The sequence below is a fragment of the Fringilla coelebs genome (genome assembly GCF_963513975.1).
Source record: "Fringilla coelebs genome assembly, chromosome: 5".
In the NCBI taxonomy this organism is placed as follows: Eukaryota; Metazoa; Chordata; class Aves; order Passeriformes; family Fringillidae; genus Fringilla; species Fringilla coelebs.
In genome coordinates, this window is record NC_140033.1 from 44,712,997 (window position 1) to 44,731,793 (window position 18,797).

The 18,797-nt window shown below is 41.4% G+C and overlaps 1 protein-coding gene across 1 annotated transcript in view; it reads left to right on the forward strand.

Annotated features, from left to right (window-relative positions):
- The first annotated feature begins 755 nt into the window (after positions 1 to 755).
- The window catches only part of ELK3 (ETS transcription factor ELK3), a 36,826-nt gene continuing 18,784 nt past the window's right edge, over positions 756 to 18,797 (forward strand). The window contains exons 1-2 of the mRNA XM_084206359.1: positions 756 to 1,127; positions 17,888 to 18,096. Coding sequence (XP_084062485.1) covers positions 17,890 to 18,096 — 207 coding nt within the window. The 5' untranslated portion in view covers positions 756 to 1,127; positions 17,888 to 17,889. The remainder of the gene's footprint in view (positions 1,128 to 17,887; positions 18,097 to 18,797) is intronic.

The following is an 18,797-nucleotide window of genomic DNA, read 5'->3' on the forward strand; positions in this document are numbered from 1 at the left end:
ATTTGATGATTTGCAATAGGAAAAGGGGAAATAATTTTAAACGAAAAGAGGATAGGTTCAGACTGGATATAAGGAAGATGTCTTTTACAATAACAGTGGCAAGGCACTGGCACAGGTTTTCCAGAGATGTGGAGGTGCTCCATTCCTGGAAACATTCAAGGTCAGGTTGGAGCAGTGGCTCTGAACAACCTGATCAAGTTGATGATGTCCCTGCTCATTGCTAGGGAATTGGACAGGACGACTGTGACTTCCAAACTAAAAAAACCCGTTATTCCATCATGCTATGAGTTGAGTGCTCCTTGATTTTTAACACGTTATTTCCCTCAATTTAAGCTGTTGTACCGCGTTGCACCGCTTCTGTACTTTGCTGTCCCTGCGAGGTTCAGCTTGGGAGGCTGGCCAGTGGGCTGCTGCATCCCTCCAGCCCCTCAGCCCGCAGTGACCCCACCACAGGTGCCCAACGCTCCCTTCCACGGTGACCTCAGCCCCAGCACGGTGGGACCAAGGCGGCCGTCTCTCCAGGGCCAAAGCCGTCCCCATCCTCCGGGGTTCATCCTCCTACGGGGTTCATAAGCATCTCCCGGGTGTCCCCGGGGAAACGCGGGTGCATTTCGGCCCTAGCAGCTGGGGCGGCCGGCGGGAAGCTCCTCCCTGGGGGTGTAGCACAGGAAGGGGTGGCGGTCGGGGGAGTCGCGGAGCTCCCGGCGAGCCGGCGGAGTCGGCGCTGCCCGCTGTACTATGCGTGTGTCTTGTGTTACAGCCATGCTGCACATCGGCGGCCAGAGCGAGGGGCGCGGGGAGGAAAAGGCTGTTTACACAGACTGCAAACCGCCCGGGGAATAGTGCGGGAGAGGAAGTGAGCCGGGCCGCTGTCTGACTGCCCCGGCTTCCTGCTCGCTCCCTCTCACGGGCAGCGCTCACACACACACACACACACACACACACACACACACACACACACCGGCCCGAGGGGAAAAAAAAAAAAGGAAAAAGGGAAAACAAAATCAGGATCTCATTACTAGAGCAACAGAGAGCCTGCAGAAGACTGTCAGCATGGAGAATCAGGGAATTTTACTCAGCTCCCTCTAGACTACAAGGAGAGAGCGGAAAAGTCGCTCAGCCGCTGGGTAGGTACAAGTGCTGCTGCGCCCGCCCCGGCTCCCGCAAAGTTTGGGGGGCTGCGGGCAGGACAGGGGGAGGCCGGCGGCGGCTGCGGGGCCGCGCTCCGCTCGCCGGTGGGGTGGCAGCGGGGACAGCCCGCGGGAGGGAGGTGAGGCTGCCGTGCACCGCGGGGAGGGGGCTCGGAGCCCCGCACGGGGCCGGGGAGCCCAGGGGTCCTGCCCGGGTCGGGCCCGGGCAGCGCGGCGGTAAGGAGGCGGGGGGCGGCGGCCGGGGGGGCGGGATGCCCGAGGAGGCTTCCACCGCCCCAGGGGCCCCCGCCCCAGTGGAGGGTTTCCCCGGGAGCCCTGCCGCCCCCCGGGAGCTGCGGGTGCAGGTGAGGGGACGGACCGTGTGTGTGTTTGTGTGGGGGCCAGATGCGGGAGAAGGAGCCGGAGGGTGAGGAGCGGCAGGGCCGGGAAGGAGGCGCCGGGGGTCGCGGGGAACCCCGGGACCCCGCTCCGCCCGCTGCCCCTCGGCGGTGCCGGGGCGTGTCGTGTCCCGCTCCCCGGCTGGCGGTGCCGGGGGCTGCCCCCTCCCAGCGGCGTCCCGGTCACCGGGGGCCGCCCGGTGCCTGTCAGGGCGGCGGGGGCGCCGCGGGGTCCCCGGCGGCGCTGCGAGGCCGAGCGGGGCCGTGGAGGACGCGGGGGGAGGGAAGGGAAGGCTCCTGCAGAGACTGCAGAAGGGGCTTTAAAAAAAGGGAAAAAAAAAAAAAAGTGTCGGGAGAGTTTCTGGCTTGTCTGGAAACAGCAAGACTAATTGCCATGCGCTTCCGGTTTGAAACTGGCAGCAGACAACATCTTGAAAATGAGTCACTGCAGCTCACAAAGAAACTCTGTGGTTTTCTCCCTCTCAGGTTTATGTATTTGCTCCTTTTTGCAGTTTCCTTTGTAGTCTTCTGCCTTTTCCCCGGATCTCCCCCCACCCTCTTTTCTTAGCCACCCCCTGCCCCCAGACCCCCTCGGCCGACGTGGATAGTTTCCACCACCAACTGAAAAAAAGAAAAACACAAAAAATGTTTGTAAGGGAAGGGAAAAAAAAAAAAAAGGAGAAAGGGAGAGAAAGTGGAGAGTTGTTGTTGGATCTGGCTTTGCTGAAGGTTAGAGGGACTCTGATGCTGCAGGGGGAAAAAGTTCCCTGAATTTTCCACTGGCTGCAGGAAGAGAGCCCATTTAGTCATGGCTAAGTAATGTCTGCACACACACCAACTAATCTCATTAGGAGTTTCCGTTCACTAACACAGGAGGGTTTTGTGAAGCCCTGTCAGCCTTTCTAACGTTGCAGTTGAAAGGGAGACAAGTTACATCTTTATTTACTTAGGAGTGTAGTGCTGTGACAATTTTATATAATGTAGCATCTTTTAGGTCATGAGGACTCCAAAAGTCAATCGTTGCATGTCATTTCAAGCCGAAAGTCGTGATTCATCTCGTATTTTGCTCATACAGACTTTTCAATTATTTCAGATTAATTTATGCAAAAGTATTTCCATAGGGTGAAGCATATAAATGGGGTAGCAAGATGTTCGTGTTATGATAAACATGTTCTATGCATGTCTGACAATTGCATGTAATTGCAAAGTTGAAAAATTTTGAGCCAAGGTACTGAGGTGATGGCCATATTTGAAAACTATATTCACCCACGTAGCCTTCCTGTGGTGGTGCTTTACGTATGTAGTTTTCAAGTGATTTTATACATACCAGTTTTGATTTAGTGGTTTGTGTAATTACTTTATGATGATTTGCTTTCATAATGATCATGAAAGAAGTTTATGTTCAGAATTACAAAGATTTTTGCCATGCCCCACCAATCTTTAAATTAGAAGCAACAAGTTTTTGAGGAAAAAAAAAGTCTGGAGCAAACAAAGAAAATGGATTCTTGCTTGCAAGTGGATTTTAGCTAAAGGAAACGTCAATAAATAATAAAATTGTATGCATTAGGAAGTAACACTTAGCTACTTACTTGAATTATCATGTGATAGCACTAAACTAATTTGCAAATATTATGCAAAAAAAATAGTGCTTGCAGTATATCACGTGTTTAGCTCTGAGGATCTGCAGTGCTTCCTGCACTTCCTATGTCCAAGTGGCACAGAAAAATTCTTCATTAACATCACTTCACAGAGGACCTCTATTAGTGGATTAGTGACACAATCTCCAGACACAGATGTCTCTTGATTTTCTAGCGGGGCAGTGAAGAATTTTTAGAATAGTGTACAAACCAGACAATGCCTAATCTCTGTCTCAATCAAATGCAGCCGTCAGGAAGCGAGGGATTATTTTTCAGTTTTGGAGGTTTATTTCTGTTGTAAAATTCTCAGTTTTAGAGAAAGAAGTGCAACACTGGGCACAGTGTTCAAAACCTGTTGAATGTGTTATGGAGCAGTTAGTGTGGTGCACAGCACCAAAACTTACTGAGGAGTGTTTTCTGGCTCTCACTATCTCTCTCTGAAATACGGACAATCAATTGTTCACTTATTGTGTTAAATATTGCTGGAATTTCGTGTGCTGTCTACTGAATTAGAGTAGATGAAGCACACACATTCATACATACTTACATACGTGTACATATATGTAGTTTATCCACACTATATAAATTTTGTATGTTGTGTTCGTTCGAGATAAGTGTAAAACATCTTGATGTCCTCAGGAAAACAGATGTAGTAGTACTGTACTTCATGTTGTGTGTTCTATGAATTTGAAAGGTTGAATGAGAAGTAATCCAGAGATGTGTTAAAAATACAACAGTTCTGTCTGGAATAGAAAAAAAAATCCAGATATCATGTTATGCATGATCATTTCCACTCAAATAATAAAAACAGTATTAAAGGTGCTTTTATTGTAAATATAGTTTTATTCTTCACCTGTCTAAAAATGTAATAGGAGTATATATTGTCTGCTCAGTATTACAATCATTGCTCACATCTTAATTTTTCCTAATCAACTCTGTGAGTTGTTCCTAAAAAGAAAAAACCCACAGGCTTATATCCTTTCTGATATCACTGACTCCACCTAGATGCAACAGCTGAAATAAGCAACTCAGTCTCAGGGAAGAAACTCAGCTACAGCCTTACTTGTAACTGTTTATAACACTAGGCACATGGACACTTTCATATGTAGAAACAAAAGGGTATTTTATTTTATTCATTAGCAGTTCTCAGTGCTTGCTGATTCACAGTGGTTCTTTGCTCCTGCTACTTAATGTTATTTCATTAAACTTAAGCCATGGGAAGAAATCAAGTATATCACTCCAAAGACTGAAGTATTTCCCCTTTGCTGTGCATAAAATCCATTTATGTAAACCTTGCCTTCTTCTTGTAGTGCCCTTCTTGGGATGGAGGTGTTCACGACAGAATTATTCTTAGGGGCAGCTATTATTGGTCAAGTGAACACAAATATTGGTCAAAAACTGGTTCTGAAGGACTTAGCAGAGAATGACAGTAAATTTTCATGTTCACCAAGGTGCACAGAGCTTGTTGCTTGCTCTGAGGCTCATATGTTTACATGTAGGAAGGTAGCTATATGCAAAACAAACATGGAGCTCCATGGGCTGTACAGAAAAGACAAATCTTAGCCTTGGGAATGCAATCACATCACAACATGTTGCTCCAGAGGAAAGAAAGAGGTATCAAACAGGCATTTGGCTACTAAAGATAAGGGAATGTGGGATAAGGCTGAGAGCACCAACACATAGTTACTTGTGTTCCATGTATTTATTAAAAAGGATTTTAACTAGTGTGTTGGTGACATCATTAAAAATTTGTAAGTTCATGTAGTTACCATTACCTCTCTGAGTGGTTCTCTGCCATAGTGCTAAATAATCTAAGATAATAAAGAACTGATAAATGAGCTAGTACTTCCCATAAAGATATGTCAGGTTGGACTCCTTTGTGCAGGGAGGTGATTGATCAGTCCATGGCTTTCTCCTGGTGGAGGTGGCTGCAGTGCACGGCACGCCTGGATGCTGCTGCTGGAATCCATTTTGGAGCTGTGGCACTGATTATAGGACAGTTATCCTGGGCCAGTTTCAAAGAGCACTGTTGGTTTGGAGCTGCTGTCTGTGCTTGGAACCACACCCAATGGCTCATGCTACAGGCTGTCACTGCCGGGCCTGTGGAAGTGGCGTTGTGTCCTCGGATTGATTCACCCTGGCGTTCTCCTCGGTGTTTCCCACAGTAGGGAATCTCATCGTCTTGAATCATTAGACAGATGTTTATTTCATCTGTGGCTTGTTAAATGAATCAATGAGTATTCTGGAGGCTGTTGAGAGCCCTTGAAAGACCGAATATGTTCATTCTCATGTTGAAGTATTTTGTTGAATAATGAATGATTAAAGATTTAGTCATGATTTTGAGGAGAATGTCAAGGTGTAGGCACAGGAAGTCCATCTCACTGCACCACAAAATACAAGGCTGCATGGATGGAACCAAAGCAGATGAAGCACAAAGTGCATCTCAGCTATGTGCTTCAGAAAAAGAAATTCACCTTTGTCCTTAAAACTTTCTTAAACGCATTGTGATTTTATGTGCCAGCAGTTATATCACATTTCAGGTTCTTACGGGTTTGTTGTTAAGAGTGGATTTTAATTTAAAGGCTCTTTGAAAGAGACTTTCAGCTTTTCCAAAAGCAAGAACTAAAGAAAACACCTGCCAACTAGCATGGATACAAAAACAGCACAAAGACACTAACTACTTGGCAGCTAATTCAATGCCAGTTCATAACTGTATAGTCAGTTCTGCATTTTTATTTTTTTATGAATATTGTGGTAGTTTTTTTGCACTATCAAAATGTACCCTGGAGCTGTTGATCTGATAGGTGCAATTCCTGGGTAGTATCTCATATTATACCAGACAACTAAATATTTAAGTAATATTTTAAAGTTATATGGCAGCTAAGAATACAGGAGGCCAATTTTGCCATGCCTTGGCAGGTACGACTCAGCTGAAAATGACAGGGGTTTTTTTTACTGTTATGGAGTTCTCAACACCATGTCTGATTTTCGCCTGCTTGCTCAAGTGGCATTGCTGTGATTGTCTGCAGCAGTGGGGTTTGTCCTTCTTGTGTCTGTGGATCCATTATTGTTTCTGAGCAGTTGTGCCCACAGCAGTGGTGCTGCAGTGCTTCTGCCTCACTGTCAGGAGGAAGGTCCACTGACCCCTGCGTGCATGGGCCAAGTGTTGAAAACTGGTCAGGTGTATGATGGCAGTTACAGACATGACACCTATGGACTTTTAAGATAAATATCAATCAGCTATGTAAAGCAATGTTTTTGAAGACTATAGCATGTGATCTGTCCACATCTGAGCAGTTAGATACAGCTCAGGATCTTCAGGACAAGAATCTCTGTAGGAAGCCACAAACTTACTTTGTTTTGATCTTTTAAAGCACTTAGGCATGTATTTACTTTTGAGTGTGCCAGCACTTCTGTTAATGCACTGAGACTAGCTGCGTGTTAAATGTAACTAAGGCACTGCAGTGGCTCTTGCTTGCTCTAGGTAAAGGTCCTCCTAGTCTTCCATAGCTCTAAATTTTGCAGTGTCAGGATGTACTGTGTGAGTGATACTGCCCATTCCATGGCTTCCCCCAGACCTGTCTCAGTGAGTTATTTCAGTCATGTCTGTGTCTCTGCTTTCCAATTTGTTACCCAATATTTGAAGATTCGGAATGTAACTTGGATGATATTTGCAAATACCATGTTTACTACATGTTAATGTGTTTTGGGTCTTGTGCAAGCAATACTGTCTTCGTCTTTTGAGCTTTAAAGTATATAATTTTCTTATTTTGTAGCTCCTAACTTGAAGATCATTTGAAGTACTATGAGGGGAAAACTCATGTCTTACACATTGTCTTTTATTTTTCATTGTTATTAACTTATGTAATGAATAATACATAATTCTTAAGAATATTACCAATCATGCAAAATTGGTAAAAATTTTCTAGGATCTAACCTAAGTATTAAGTCCAAAATCCCATTAATACTATTTTACACAATGGATCTTTTTCTGAAAACATTAATGAATGAGCAAAAATGTTTGTGTAAAAGATGCTTTTGCAGTTGTACACCAAAGCGTAGACTTGGATCATATCCTTCATCTAAAGGATCTAAATGTTTTTAATCAAATGTCCTCCTGTAAGTTTCTCGTCCTTATTTTGAAACACAGCTGATAGTTCATCTGGAAAACAGATTTCTATTCCACATCCATTTGCCTCTAATGTGGTGACAGCACCTCTTCACTACGTCTCTGTATATTTCTTCTTTTGTTGTTGTATTTTTTTTAATGAAAATTGATCAGATGTGTTTCAGTTTAGGCTTTTTGAGAAGGATGCTAATGTGTGTTATTGTTTTTAAATGTTTATGTTGTGGTAGTGTTGAGTGGCCTTTGCTGTATCAAGTCACAATACAGCACAAACAAAAAAAAATATAGACTGAAGTACCACCAGTATTTCTTTTCAGCAATTAACAGTAATTAATGTGAAGAAACCTTTAAAAAGCATTTAGAAAATAAGAACAAATTCCTTTTGCAGCTCAGTTAGTTAAATCTGGAGAAAGTTGACTACCTTCAGAGAATTTCTTCCATGCTATGCTAACATAGATGGGAATGTGGGTTTAGATTCTGGATATAGACCTCTGTGAAGTCTGGTGACTCAGAGCAGACTCAGAGCAAGTGGCGTGTGTGGTCAGTTCAGCAAACTGTGAGTGTGGAATAGGGCTGGCATAGAAAGCATGACTGCAACACTCCTTCAGTACTGACACTTCAGTGATAAAAACCCTTACAGAACAGAGCAGTTTGATTCCCTGGAGCAGGGCACAAAAATGCTGACTGTGCAGTCTCATCCAAGTGGAGGAGAGGGAATGGATCTTTGCATTTTATTTAAATGTGTAATTTTATACAGCATTCAATAGGATATAGGATTCTATAGGACAGGATACAAGTCAAAACAGTGGCTGTTGTGTATCCTGAGCATCAGAGACATTGATAAACCAGTTGGTGCATTGATGTCACTTCTAAACATGTGCAACCTGAGCACTCTGCATACAGCAAAGTTTGTTGTAATAATTGAAATAGTGCCTCATTTGTCTCTCATTCATAGTTTGCAGCAGCTGTGGGAATTGGTTTTAACACACAGGACACAGTACAGGGCAGTGACAAACAGATCTTCTCCTGGCTGAGATCTCATGTATTCCATGATACATTCTGTGGGGTATTCCAGTGTTTAAGTTCGGTGAAACATGTAGGTGTGACCTGCAGGTCCTTGTTGGTGTAGAAGGCAAGTGAATAATGTCAGAAGGTTAAAATATTTTAGTTGGGTTTTGGTTTAGCTTAGTACACGGTAAACACACAGAACTTTGATTAGCACTGAGAAGAACAGCAGATCTTAGAGATTTTTAAGTGTAAGAATAGTTCTTAATTTATGTTTTTACTACGAGATAATAAAAATACAGACCTTGACTAGTGCTGTGACTCGTTGCTCATTTTTTACGGCTAAGGAACTTACACTCTGGCTTGTGCTCCAAAACCTACTGCAATAGAGCCAATGTTTTGGGAAGAAACTGTCCAAGTAAAATGATTCCATATTTGTAGGTTACCATCTGCTGAATTGTTTTACACCATTTTTGGTATAATGCTATAACTGATTCCCCTTGCAACATGACAATATGCAGGTGAGTCTGAATGTTATTTAATTCATTAAATAGTTCAATGGTTCATTTTGCTAATCCAGCAAATTCTGAAAATCCAGTTTGCATGGTAAGGCAAGTCTGACTACCAGCCTATGCTGCAATGATCTTGCTGTGCTTCAGGTTTCATGAAAATTGCCAGTCACCTTGGTTTTCCTAAACAGGACTGTTTCCTGTCCTTTTGGCCAGTTTCCTCTCTGCTCACAGCATGAAAAAGAGCTGCTTTTTAATCTGAGTTTTAGTCTAGGAAAAATCGGTGGCAAGGGGAAGATTAGTATAAACATCTGAATATGAAATGTATTAAAACAGCATTTGAGACAGCAGATAGTAATAGTACACAGTTTGACATATTAGAGCCACTGAATAAGTTACAAAGCATTTGGTCTGTTGTTGCAAAATTGAAAATTTTAATACTTCATTTAAAGAAGGGACTACAAATAAAGCATTTACGTTTGGGAGCAATCATCTCTTGATATATTAAGTAAACTTTCAGAATAGTTGCTGTTCCTGGAGGTTGGAACCTTCTTCAGCTCTGGAAACATCAGAAGTTTTATATAGGACAGTCAAGTAATCATGATCTGTGTCCTACTGATGCCGACAAAAATATAAGAGGAAGTCATATGGGAAAAATAAACATATAGAACTGGTTGTGAAAGCAGGAGTCCCTCAGACTGCAGTGTAGCATGCTGCCAGCCTGCCACAGATGTGCACCACATGAGCAGACAGAAAGCAGTGTGAGGAGTCTGCACTCATTTTATGCCTGTCCCAAGGTGAAGGGTTGGAGCCATTACAGATTTATGTCGTTTTGTTTATGGCTAGCTTTGGAAATAATTGAGCAGGTTATTTTTTAAGCCTTCACAGGGAAGCAACTAGCCATGTTTCCTCCTGCTGAGGGCTTTTACTCCAGTGGGATTAAAACTGTCTCTTGAGCTGTATCCTTACAGAAAATGTGAAAACACTGGTGTTGTAGAGGCGGTGTCATCACACCTCTGCTTGGCAGGCAACCAGTCCTTTGTTTTATTAGTTTGGAGATTGCAGAACTTTCTTCCTTTGGACATCTGCCTCCGCTTTTCTTTGACTTAGGTAAAAAAATTAAAACCTGCAAACACCATATTACCAAATGTACCTACTTGAAGCATTATTGGGCATATGTGTGAGTGCTTTCTTTTCTGTGGTGGAACTTGATGTTATCCCTTAATATTTTGTGAGATTTTGCTGCTGTCTCTTTTGTGTTGCTTTTAACCACAGGAGTCTGTTTATTTTTTTTAAACGTGCTGGGCCATAACAGTGGGTATTCTTGCTTGAGAAGGAGACCTTGTAAATTTTTACTGTAAATAATCTTTTTAATTAGAATTTAAAGTAAAAAGACGACTGTTATGCTGGAGTAGCAGAGTAGTCATACCTTCTATGACTCTGTTAAGTAGATCCTCCAGCAAAACCCTCTGTGTATTTTGGGCACATCCTTAAACCAGTCTGTGTTTGTGTGGCAATATTACTGTCGTTTTGCAGTAAATTGGAACTTGTGCGCTGGGGCACCCCTGTGGCTTTCTCTAATGTTTCCACTGGGTGGTGCTGCAGGAATTCCTTTTTTTTTTTTTTTTTTTTCGCTTGAATCTGCATTTCCCAGAAAGACGCCTCTAAAATATAATTGGAGGAAGTCCTGATTTAGAAAGTTTTTGCAGTTTCAACACAATGGAAGGACTTGGAGGATGCTCTGACAGGAAGTGTCCTGGTTGCTGGATGTGGAAAAATTACCAGCATTCTGTATCATACCCACAGTTGGTTCCCTAAAGTGTCCTGGGTATGGATTGCACCACTAGTTTGATTTATTACCTTTAATAGAGAAAGTCCTGCATCAAACGAAACCAGGTATATTTACACACTTAGTTCAGAGCTTATTTTTTCAAGCCCAATTAAATTAGCAGTAAGATCTCCTTTGATGAATATATGAAAGCTTTCTGAGTAAACAAATGGATATTTGTTTTTTCTCTTTTCTGGCAGAATCACTAACTCCTCACCAACCACATCCTATTTATCACCCTTGAAGCATCTCTGTTGAGAAATAAAGTGTTAGGACTGACTCAGCTTTTTCTTTCAAATACTTCTGAGCAAACATTTTGGCAGATTTGGCAATTGTCTTTAACCTCTCATGGTATAGTCATAGTAATACAGATGAATTTTCAGGGAAAAATGTTGTGGCTGACTAATTTTAAAATTATTTTAGGAAAGTTCCTTTTGTTGACCGACACTCTTGCTTCTGTAATTAGATGAAAAACATATGTACTTCAATTTTTTTATAAAAACAAAAATAAAAAATAGAAAAAATGTCCTAGAGGATTTATAAGCTTTTAAACTTTTCATATTGACATTCACTTTAGAACTGTATTTAGAATGTATATAGACACTACTTTGTTCTGTATTTTGTCTGTATATACTGTTTGATAGTTTATATATATGGAATTTATGTATGAAATTGTTTTGCCAATTTCCAGCAAGAGTTTTTTTAAAATCAATTTGTAACTGTTTATTTTTTAAGTATTAATGGACTTTAAAATTAATTTAGTTAAGTAAAAATTCTCCATTTCTATTATTTAGAAATGGTGGTTAAAAAACAGTCACATTCTTGCACATGGTATTGCAGCAGTCATCTCAAGGGTTAAAATGAACCTGAGACACTTAGAAAAATAAAACCAGAGCTGCTATTACAAACTGGGACAGATGTAGGAGGCCAGGTTTCCTGTGGCCCATTTTCCAGTTTCCTGGCTGCAACCTGCAGAAATAAAGGAAGCCAAATGCTAACGTGAATGAGAAACTAACAATGCCCCACGTCACGCTGCTTGGAGAAACGTGCTGGACAGAATTAGGATACAAAAGCAGAAAATGGAGTTACAAAAAATGTACACACGTTTTCCAGAGTAGCTGAAATGGTAAAAAAGGCGTCTGTTACTGAGAAATGCTGTGTGCTTGCAAAAGCACCCACGTGCCTGTAAGGGAAATGTAAGCGGAGGTGTGTGCCTGCTGTGATGGGGCGTACAAAAAGGAGCTGGATCTTTTGCAGCTGCTTTGGCTACAGAAGGAATCAGCAGTTTCTTCATATGCTAAGGGAAATTAATTTCCCTGCCCTGACTCAGCCTCTTAATCCTTTTCATGTACATGTCTGATCACCATCTTTCTGTGACTACCTACATGGCATAATGCTGGCTAACACCTTTTATGTCTTCCTGATTTAATTGGTCACCAGCTGGTTTTTTTCAGCCTCTGGGCACCCCAGCCAGTCTGTCCCACTCAGCTGTCCCTCCTCTGCCCCAAGTCCCCCGACCTGGTTTATAGCTCAGGCTCCCAGATGTTGTTCCTTTGCAGACCCTCTCAAGCAAAAGGGACTGGTTTTGATCCTAACGCCTGGAGGGATTCCTAGTTTTAGCCTTCAAAACGTGTTCAATAAATGTTGATTGTCCAGGATCAGCAGTTTCTCTCTATTTTAGAAGGGCTGTGGGGGAGCTAACATGGAGAAAATATCCAAGTAGGAAACCTGGAGTACTTGAGAGAGTAGAGCTGTGTTGCAGCTGTAACATAGTTGTGTGAAAGCTAAGAACCTCTGCAGAAGTCTTGAATTGCTACAGAGCTGCTTTCAAGCATTTTGCCTTTTATATGTGGCTTTTCCTATGTCAGAGTCCTACAAAACTTAATGCTTCAAGGACTATCCTGCTTATCTCACAGTTCATGTCATAAATCTTTCCAATACTGAGATTTTGGTTAGCTAGATATGTCTCTGAGCCTCCTGGTTTTCTACTGCTTCGACTTAAGATGCCTTGCTTATTTGTTTTGTTTTGCCCAGCAGGTTAATAACTGTATTTTTGGATCTTAATGTCACCTTACTGACTGACATTTGATTGCATGGAATTTCATATGTATTGTCTTGTTAAAAAATGAAAAAGCTTATGCAGCTCATCAGCACATATATTATCACATCTTTACTATTTCTAATGAAACTTGCATAATGTTTTCATAGTGGTTTTTTCATGCTGCTTGGAGCCAGTCTTCATATGCTAAAGGGGGAGACAGTATTTGGCATGTAGGCCCCTTGCCTAAGTGAGGAATTTGGGTGGACCTTTATATGTCTCAGACGGGACACTTTGCTCCATGGATGTCTCTGTCCATTTCCATTATCCTCTTTAGGGAGAGCTTATGGTGTTGACTCTGCTGCTGCTCCAAGTTTAGTCATTTCTGTTAGTCCCTCAGTTAGTTTGGTTGAAATAGGAGCAAAATTATCAGCACAGATACTCTGATTTGCTGCCTTCTGGCATCAGACATAAAATTTGGTGTGTGGAGGGCATGTTGTATCATACTGGTCATGCAGTTGCTAGGGTTTGTATGGGGGAAAGCACATTGCAAGGAATGTAAATTGCTAATGCAGATGCTGTCAGTGTGATTCCCTGTCACAGCTGCCAGACAAATGGATTTTGAGAAAACTCAGTGCTGAAATACCATTTTGCTGTCTAATACAGCATTTCCAAGTATAATTTCTTCTAACTATGCCTGTGATTATTTGCATCAGCAGTAGTGGAAGTGATCACAAAGTAAAATTACTAGGCTATCCAGGTCAGGTCAAACTGGCAAATTTTGTTTCATGGCTTAGAAAGCATCTTTGACTGTCAAATGCATTGTATAAATATTTAAAAAATGTAAGATGGCAAAATGAGATATGTCAGAGTTAATGGATTAAAAAATCAACTCTTTTGTCTGTATGAATTTTGATTAGGCTTTCCATTACACAGGATATATGTTTCTAACATAGGTGGTGTGTCTCGTTCTGTACCATTGATACATGTGGCTGTCTAAATAAGGGGTTTCTAAAACTATTTTTTCTGCTAATCCATGTAATTCAGTATGTGGTTCCGTGTATTATTTATTGCTCTGCATTCAAATCTTGTACTGAGCACAGAAGTAAGAGGAATATTTATTATTACTATTTAATATTAATGAAGAGTTGAATGAAATGTGGTCACGGTAGGAAGTGACCACATCCTAACAACCCTTTCTGTCAAAGTAAGGCAAGACACTGAATTCCCTTTGAGTCAGTGAAAATTCAAAAGAGTTAGAAAATACATAAATGAAATATAATGTTTTCTGAAGATCTCCAGCTCCTCACAGCCATAATTTATTATGACTTTTAATACAGGTACCAGGGTTTTGGTTGAATTACGTGTCTTCTAATAAATCTGTTGTGATTCTCTTGCTTGACCACTCAAATGGGGCAGAAGTGTGCAGTTAGTGCCTTGTGGAATTCAAAACAGTTCCCATTGAGAAAGGCAGGTTGATACTTCTGTTGGCTTGTTTGGAAATTAAATATTTTGTATCAGTTAAAAAATCCTGTCACTGCAGAATCTTAGATTTTTATGTTGTTGTGGGTAGAATGGGAATTTGCCATGGGCAGAATGGGAGCTTCAGACAAAGTTTGTTAGAGAAGCCTTTCCTCCGAGTCATGGGGTGCAGAAGGGACCCCTTTGCTTTGCAAACTCCTTCTCAGAGAGGAGTCCAGGCAGAGGATCCTCCTACAACTATTCCCCTGCAAATCACATTTTAGAGAATGGAAATGAGATTAACACCAGTTTACCAAATTCAAGAAATCTGAGATATTACTTCACCATATATACTTAGACCAAGGCTTCTGTTGTAGGAAGTTACAACTGTGAATATTCAGTGTGACTCAGAGCTGCACACCTCAAGTTTGGTGGTTACAAGAGTAGGACCATACAATTAATGATCAGCTGAAAATGTAATTAGCATGATTTGCCTCATGGAGGAATCATATGTACAGTTGCTGTACGAGCAATATGGGAAGCTTTATATGGGGACTCAGTGGCAGATGGAGGGATGAAGCACAATGCAGCATTGAGCTGTTTTAATCTCATTTCTGTAGGGGCAGACTTGGGTCATAGCAGTAGAAGATTTATGCATGTGCCAACTGAGCACATTGATGCTGAAGTCTGAGGTACACAGGTCCTTCATAAAGCCTCTTCAGAGCCACAAGCTTGGGAGAGTTTGTGGTCAGGCAAGATAGGGTTGTGAGGAGCTGCCTAAATCTAATCCCACCACAGCCATCTGCCCTGGGTCCAGCACCTGGAGTGACCCCCAGAGATTATCCATGGATCTCAGCTGGAATAACTCAGCCACTTTCAGAAAGGTGGCAGTAACCTTTTATGAGATCACCCGATGGGAGTCACCGCTCCTTGCTCACCGGGACGTGGGTTTGTGGAGTGAGTGTTCCTGTAGGAGTCTCTCGCCCAGGCTTGTGCTGTTCATGCACTTTGTGCCTGTGGCTGAGTCACCTTGAGTGCCACACTCAATAGATAAAATGGAATCCAAAACTTTACATTTTACAGATGATAAGCATCAGAGCATAGGTTCATAATGGAAAGTGTAGTACAAAGTTAGCTGCAGATTACCTTGTGAGTTTTCATGGGCAGAGGTGAATGGGGTGGAGCAGGCTGCAGCTAAATGTTCTTCCTTCAGTTCCACCTAACCTCTCTTCAGAGCCATGAGTGCTGAACTTGTAGTTTGCGATCTGGGTGAGAGAATTGTGTTTCTGAGGTATTACAGTGTTTTGGTATGGTGGTGAAGTTTGTATTGGTTCTTCTATAATTCTCAGCCTTCTTTACTTTCCTCAGCTGAAGTTCTGCTGACAGGTCTTTGTAGCATGGGACACATTTTACTACAATTTTGAAGAAAGATATTTATATGGTACTTAAAATTTTCCAGACCAACAAAAGTTCTGGTTGTGATTTCTTGTTAGGAAGAGTAGTATGATGTAAGTTGAAATTTTGCAGGGTATGGCTGCAAAATATGTGATATACAGAAAATAGAATTATTTAAGAGGAATATGATTGTATATAAATACAACTTTTTAGCAAAGTAAATTGCAAAACTTGCAAGTATTAGAAAGTATATAGATATATGATGTGTATCTGTATATTTATGATACCAGATTAATAGGGACACTTTATTATCTAGGAAGTTATAGATAAATAATCTGTTAAAGATGCTAATGTCTGCAAAGAAGGTGTAGTTTAAAGGAACTTTTAAAGGCTGTAAAGCGAGTAACTGTCAGGTATATTTAATCCTAGCTATGTAATTTTTTTCTTGCCTTATTTTGTGTGGAAAAGGATTTGTATAAAATTGCAATGAAGCAAATGCAAACGTTTGAAAGTGCCAGACCTTCCATATCGGCAGGCTGTTCTGTTTCCAGGATCCCTAACAGTCCTAGGCGCCTCAAATGACCTTTGAAAGGGCTGCGTAGTCATGGTGTCACTCAGCTGGGCATCAGTGGTTTTGTCTTTGGCATTCAGACGGGACTCTCAGTTAATTAGAGAAATGAGGATTTTGAAGAGATAGTAAAATCATCATTGATTCTGCCAACCCTTGTTTGGCCAGCTTACTTAAAAATTATTTGGACCAAAACATAGCTCCAAATCCTGTTTTTCCACAAAACCATTGACGACGTTCTCTAGTATCATTAACTTGCTTTACACTAGTAAAGAAGCTCACGCAATTTATTTTTCTTTATATTCGTGAACCGTATGCACGGTGATTTCCTTTCTGCCGGGGCAGACCTGAAGAGGCAGCTGTTCCCGCAGCGTCCCGCAATCCCGTTCCCTGCCGGGGATAGCTGGAAGTCTTGTGCCCTCTTGTGGTGCGCGCATCCAGGGAAGGGCAGGCAGCGAGCCTGGCATCCTGTCTGCGTCACCTGCCAGGGCACAAACAACCATGTACTGGGAAACAAAATGAACCAGGGCGCTAAAAATCATGAGCTTGTCTAGATAAAGACAAAAATACCCATTGTGTTATGCACAGGGGTAAGTCAGGTAATAATTAGCCCCATTAGCACCATAGTCAATCAAGCAATACCAGCAATAAATCTCTATGACATAACACATCCGAGTTAAGAATCAGAAGAGGCCAAAAAAAAAAAATTATTTGATCCAATGTTAACATGCTAAGGCTGGGAATGTTTTTGAAAGTGGGTGAAAATCTCATTTAATATTTCTGTGGTTTAAAAGGTCAGCTTTAGCTGCATCTTCATTAAAATGATAAGTTGTTAGCAGAGATAATGCTCCCAATTTTTAAATTGTGTATGCACCTGTGCTGAGTTGGAATATAGCCAGCCTTCAGTTTATCCTTTTATTGCAGTGTCTGAACAAAAGGTTTTTTCTAGGGAGGGCTCAGTAGCACAGGCAGTTAGCAGAGGAAAAGGGTTCTCAAAAAACCTTTAGCAGAGAAAAAATATTCAACCAACCTCAGATGTAAGACTCAGGCACTGTTAAAAATATTCCTAATTCTCAGTTGTACCTATGATAATGAAAGAAAAGATCCCCGTTAAAGAGAGGTTCTGGGTAAACAACACTTACTTTACTGTGCTTAAGTGTACTGGACTTCCAGTTTTTCTAAAAAATAAAGAATGTCTTTTGAGCTATTTGAATTGGCAAACAGAAGCAACAATTTGAGGCCATGGAAAAAAACAAAATAGGCAAAGGCTGTCTGGTGGTGGGAGGGGGAAGGGATGTTGCTTCTGGTCCTGCAATCAAAGGCGATTGCTCTGGTCTTCCCTCATCCTCCCCTTTTTCATGGTGACGTATCTGAACAGGTCCAGTAAACCCCTCCTGACTTAAACAGCAGGTTTTAAATAGCATTTCAGTGGATAGTCATATAAAGTCCTTTTCTCCTGCCTTATGTGCTCCTTTGAAGAGTGATTGCTTACGATGAATGGAAGATGCCAACTGGCAGTGACCTCGTATAATGTGAACTTTGTGGGGAGTGCTTTTCTAAATACTTCCTCTATTTTATGTGACCCTACAGAGAACAGCAGTGGGGAAAATACTGGAAAAGCAGTGGAAGACCTGTAGGTCTTGTGGATGTTTGGTTGTAAACGATGCGGTATCTTCCTTTTCTCAATTATGTAGGATGACTCCTGCATAGAGCTTATCACTGAAATGAGTGTTGGGAGGAACACCTGCTCCCAAATGTTTTTCACACTGTTGCTCTCCTTTGTCCCTTCTAGGTATGGAGAGTGCAATCACACTGTGGCAGTTCCTTTTGCAGTTGCTGCTAGACCAGAAACACGAGCACCTCATTTGCTGGACGTCTAATGATGGCGAATTCAAGCTACTCAAGGCAGAAGAAGTGGCTAAGCTGTGGGGACTCAGAAAAAACAAAACTAATATGAATTATGACAAACTGAGCCGGGCGCTCAGATACTATTATGACAAGGTAAATTTTGTTATTCTCATGCAGACTAAGAAAATAGAAATGCTACCAGTTAATATTTTTCCTCTCCTAAACAGTGGAAGCTGTTTAGAAGTTCCTCTAACTAGTCAAGATACTAGAAGGAAAAGATTGTAGAATACAAATATACAAATATTGTAGAACACAAATCTTGCGCATTCACATTTCTCAATTTTAGACTCCAGTAAATTAAAGGAATTTCCAAACTGTTTCTGCACCCTTTTTTTGATGAATATTATATTGTTTTTACTAATCAATATTAAATCTTCTCAGGATTAGTTCTCCTTAAATGGATATTTTTCAATAAGATATACACATTCCAAGTTATTAGGTGTTACTATTCTCTATATTCTTGAAGATTAAATATTAATAAAAAAAGACTGTTATAGATTTTATATATTATAAAGGAGAACTTCGTAGCTGTGCTTAGTGGCCTGTTTTCATCTTGATTTTCAGAAAAAGGCACCCCTTTCTGAGATGAGATTATACAGTGAGTAATGCCTAATTGTTCAGCACAATTAGGGCATGTTTGCTGCCTGCACAAGGCAGAGGAAAGTAGATACTGTTTCTGGACTGACCTTAGAGTGCTGTTGTCATGTATTATTTGTAGTGCACTAATTCTTGCAGGGCACAGTGCTATGCAGTCAATCTAACACAGCGATCAAAAAACATGTTGACTGCAAATT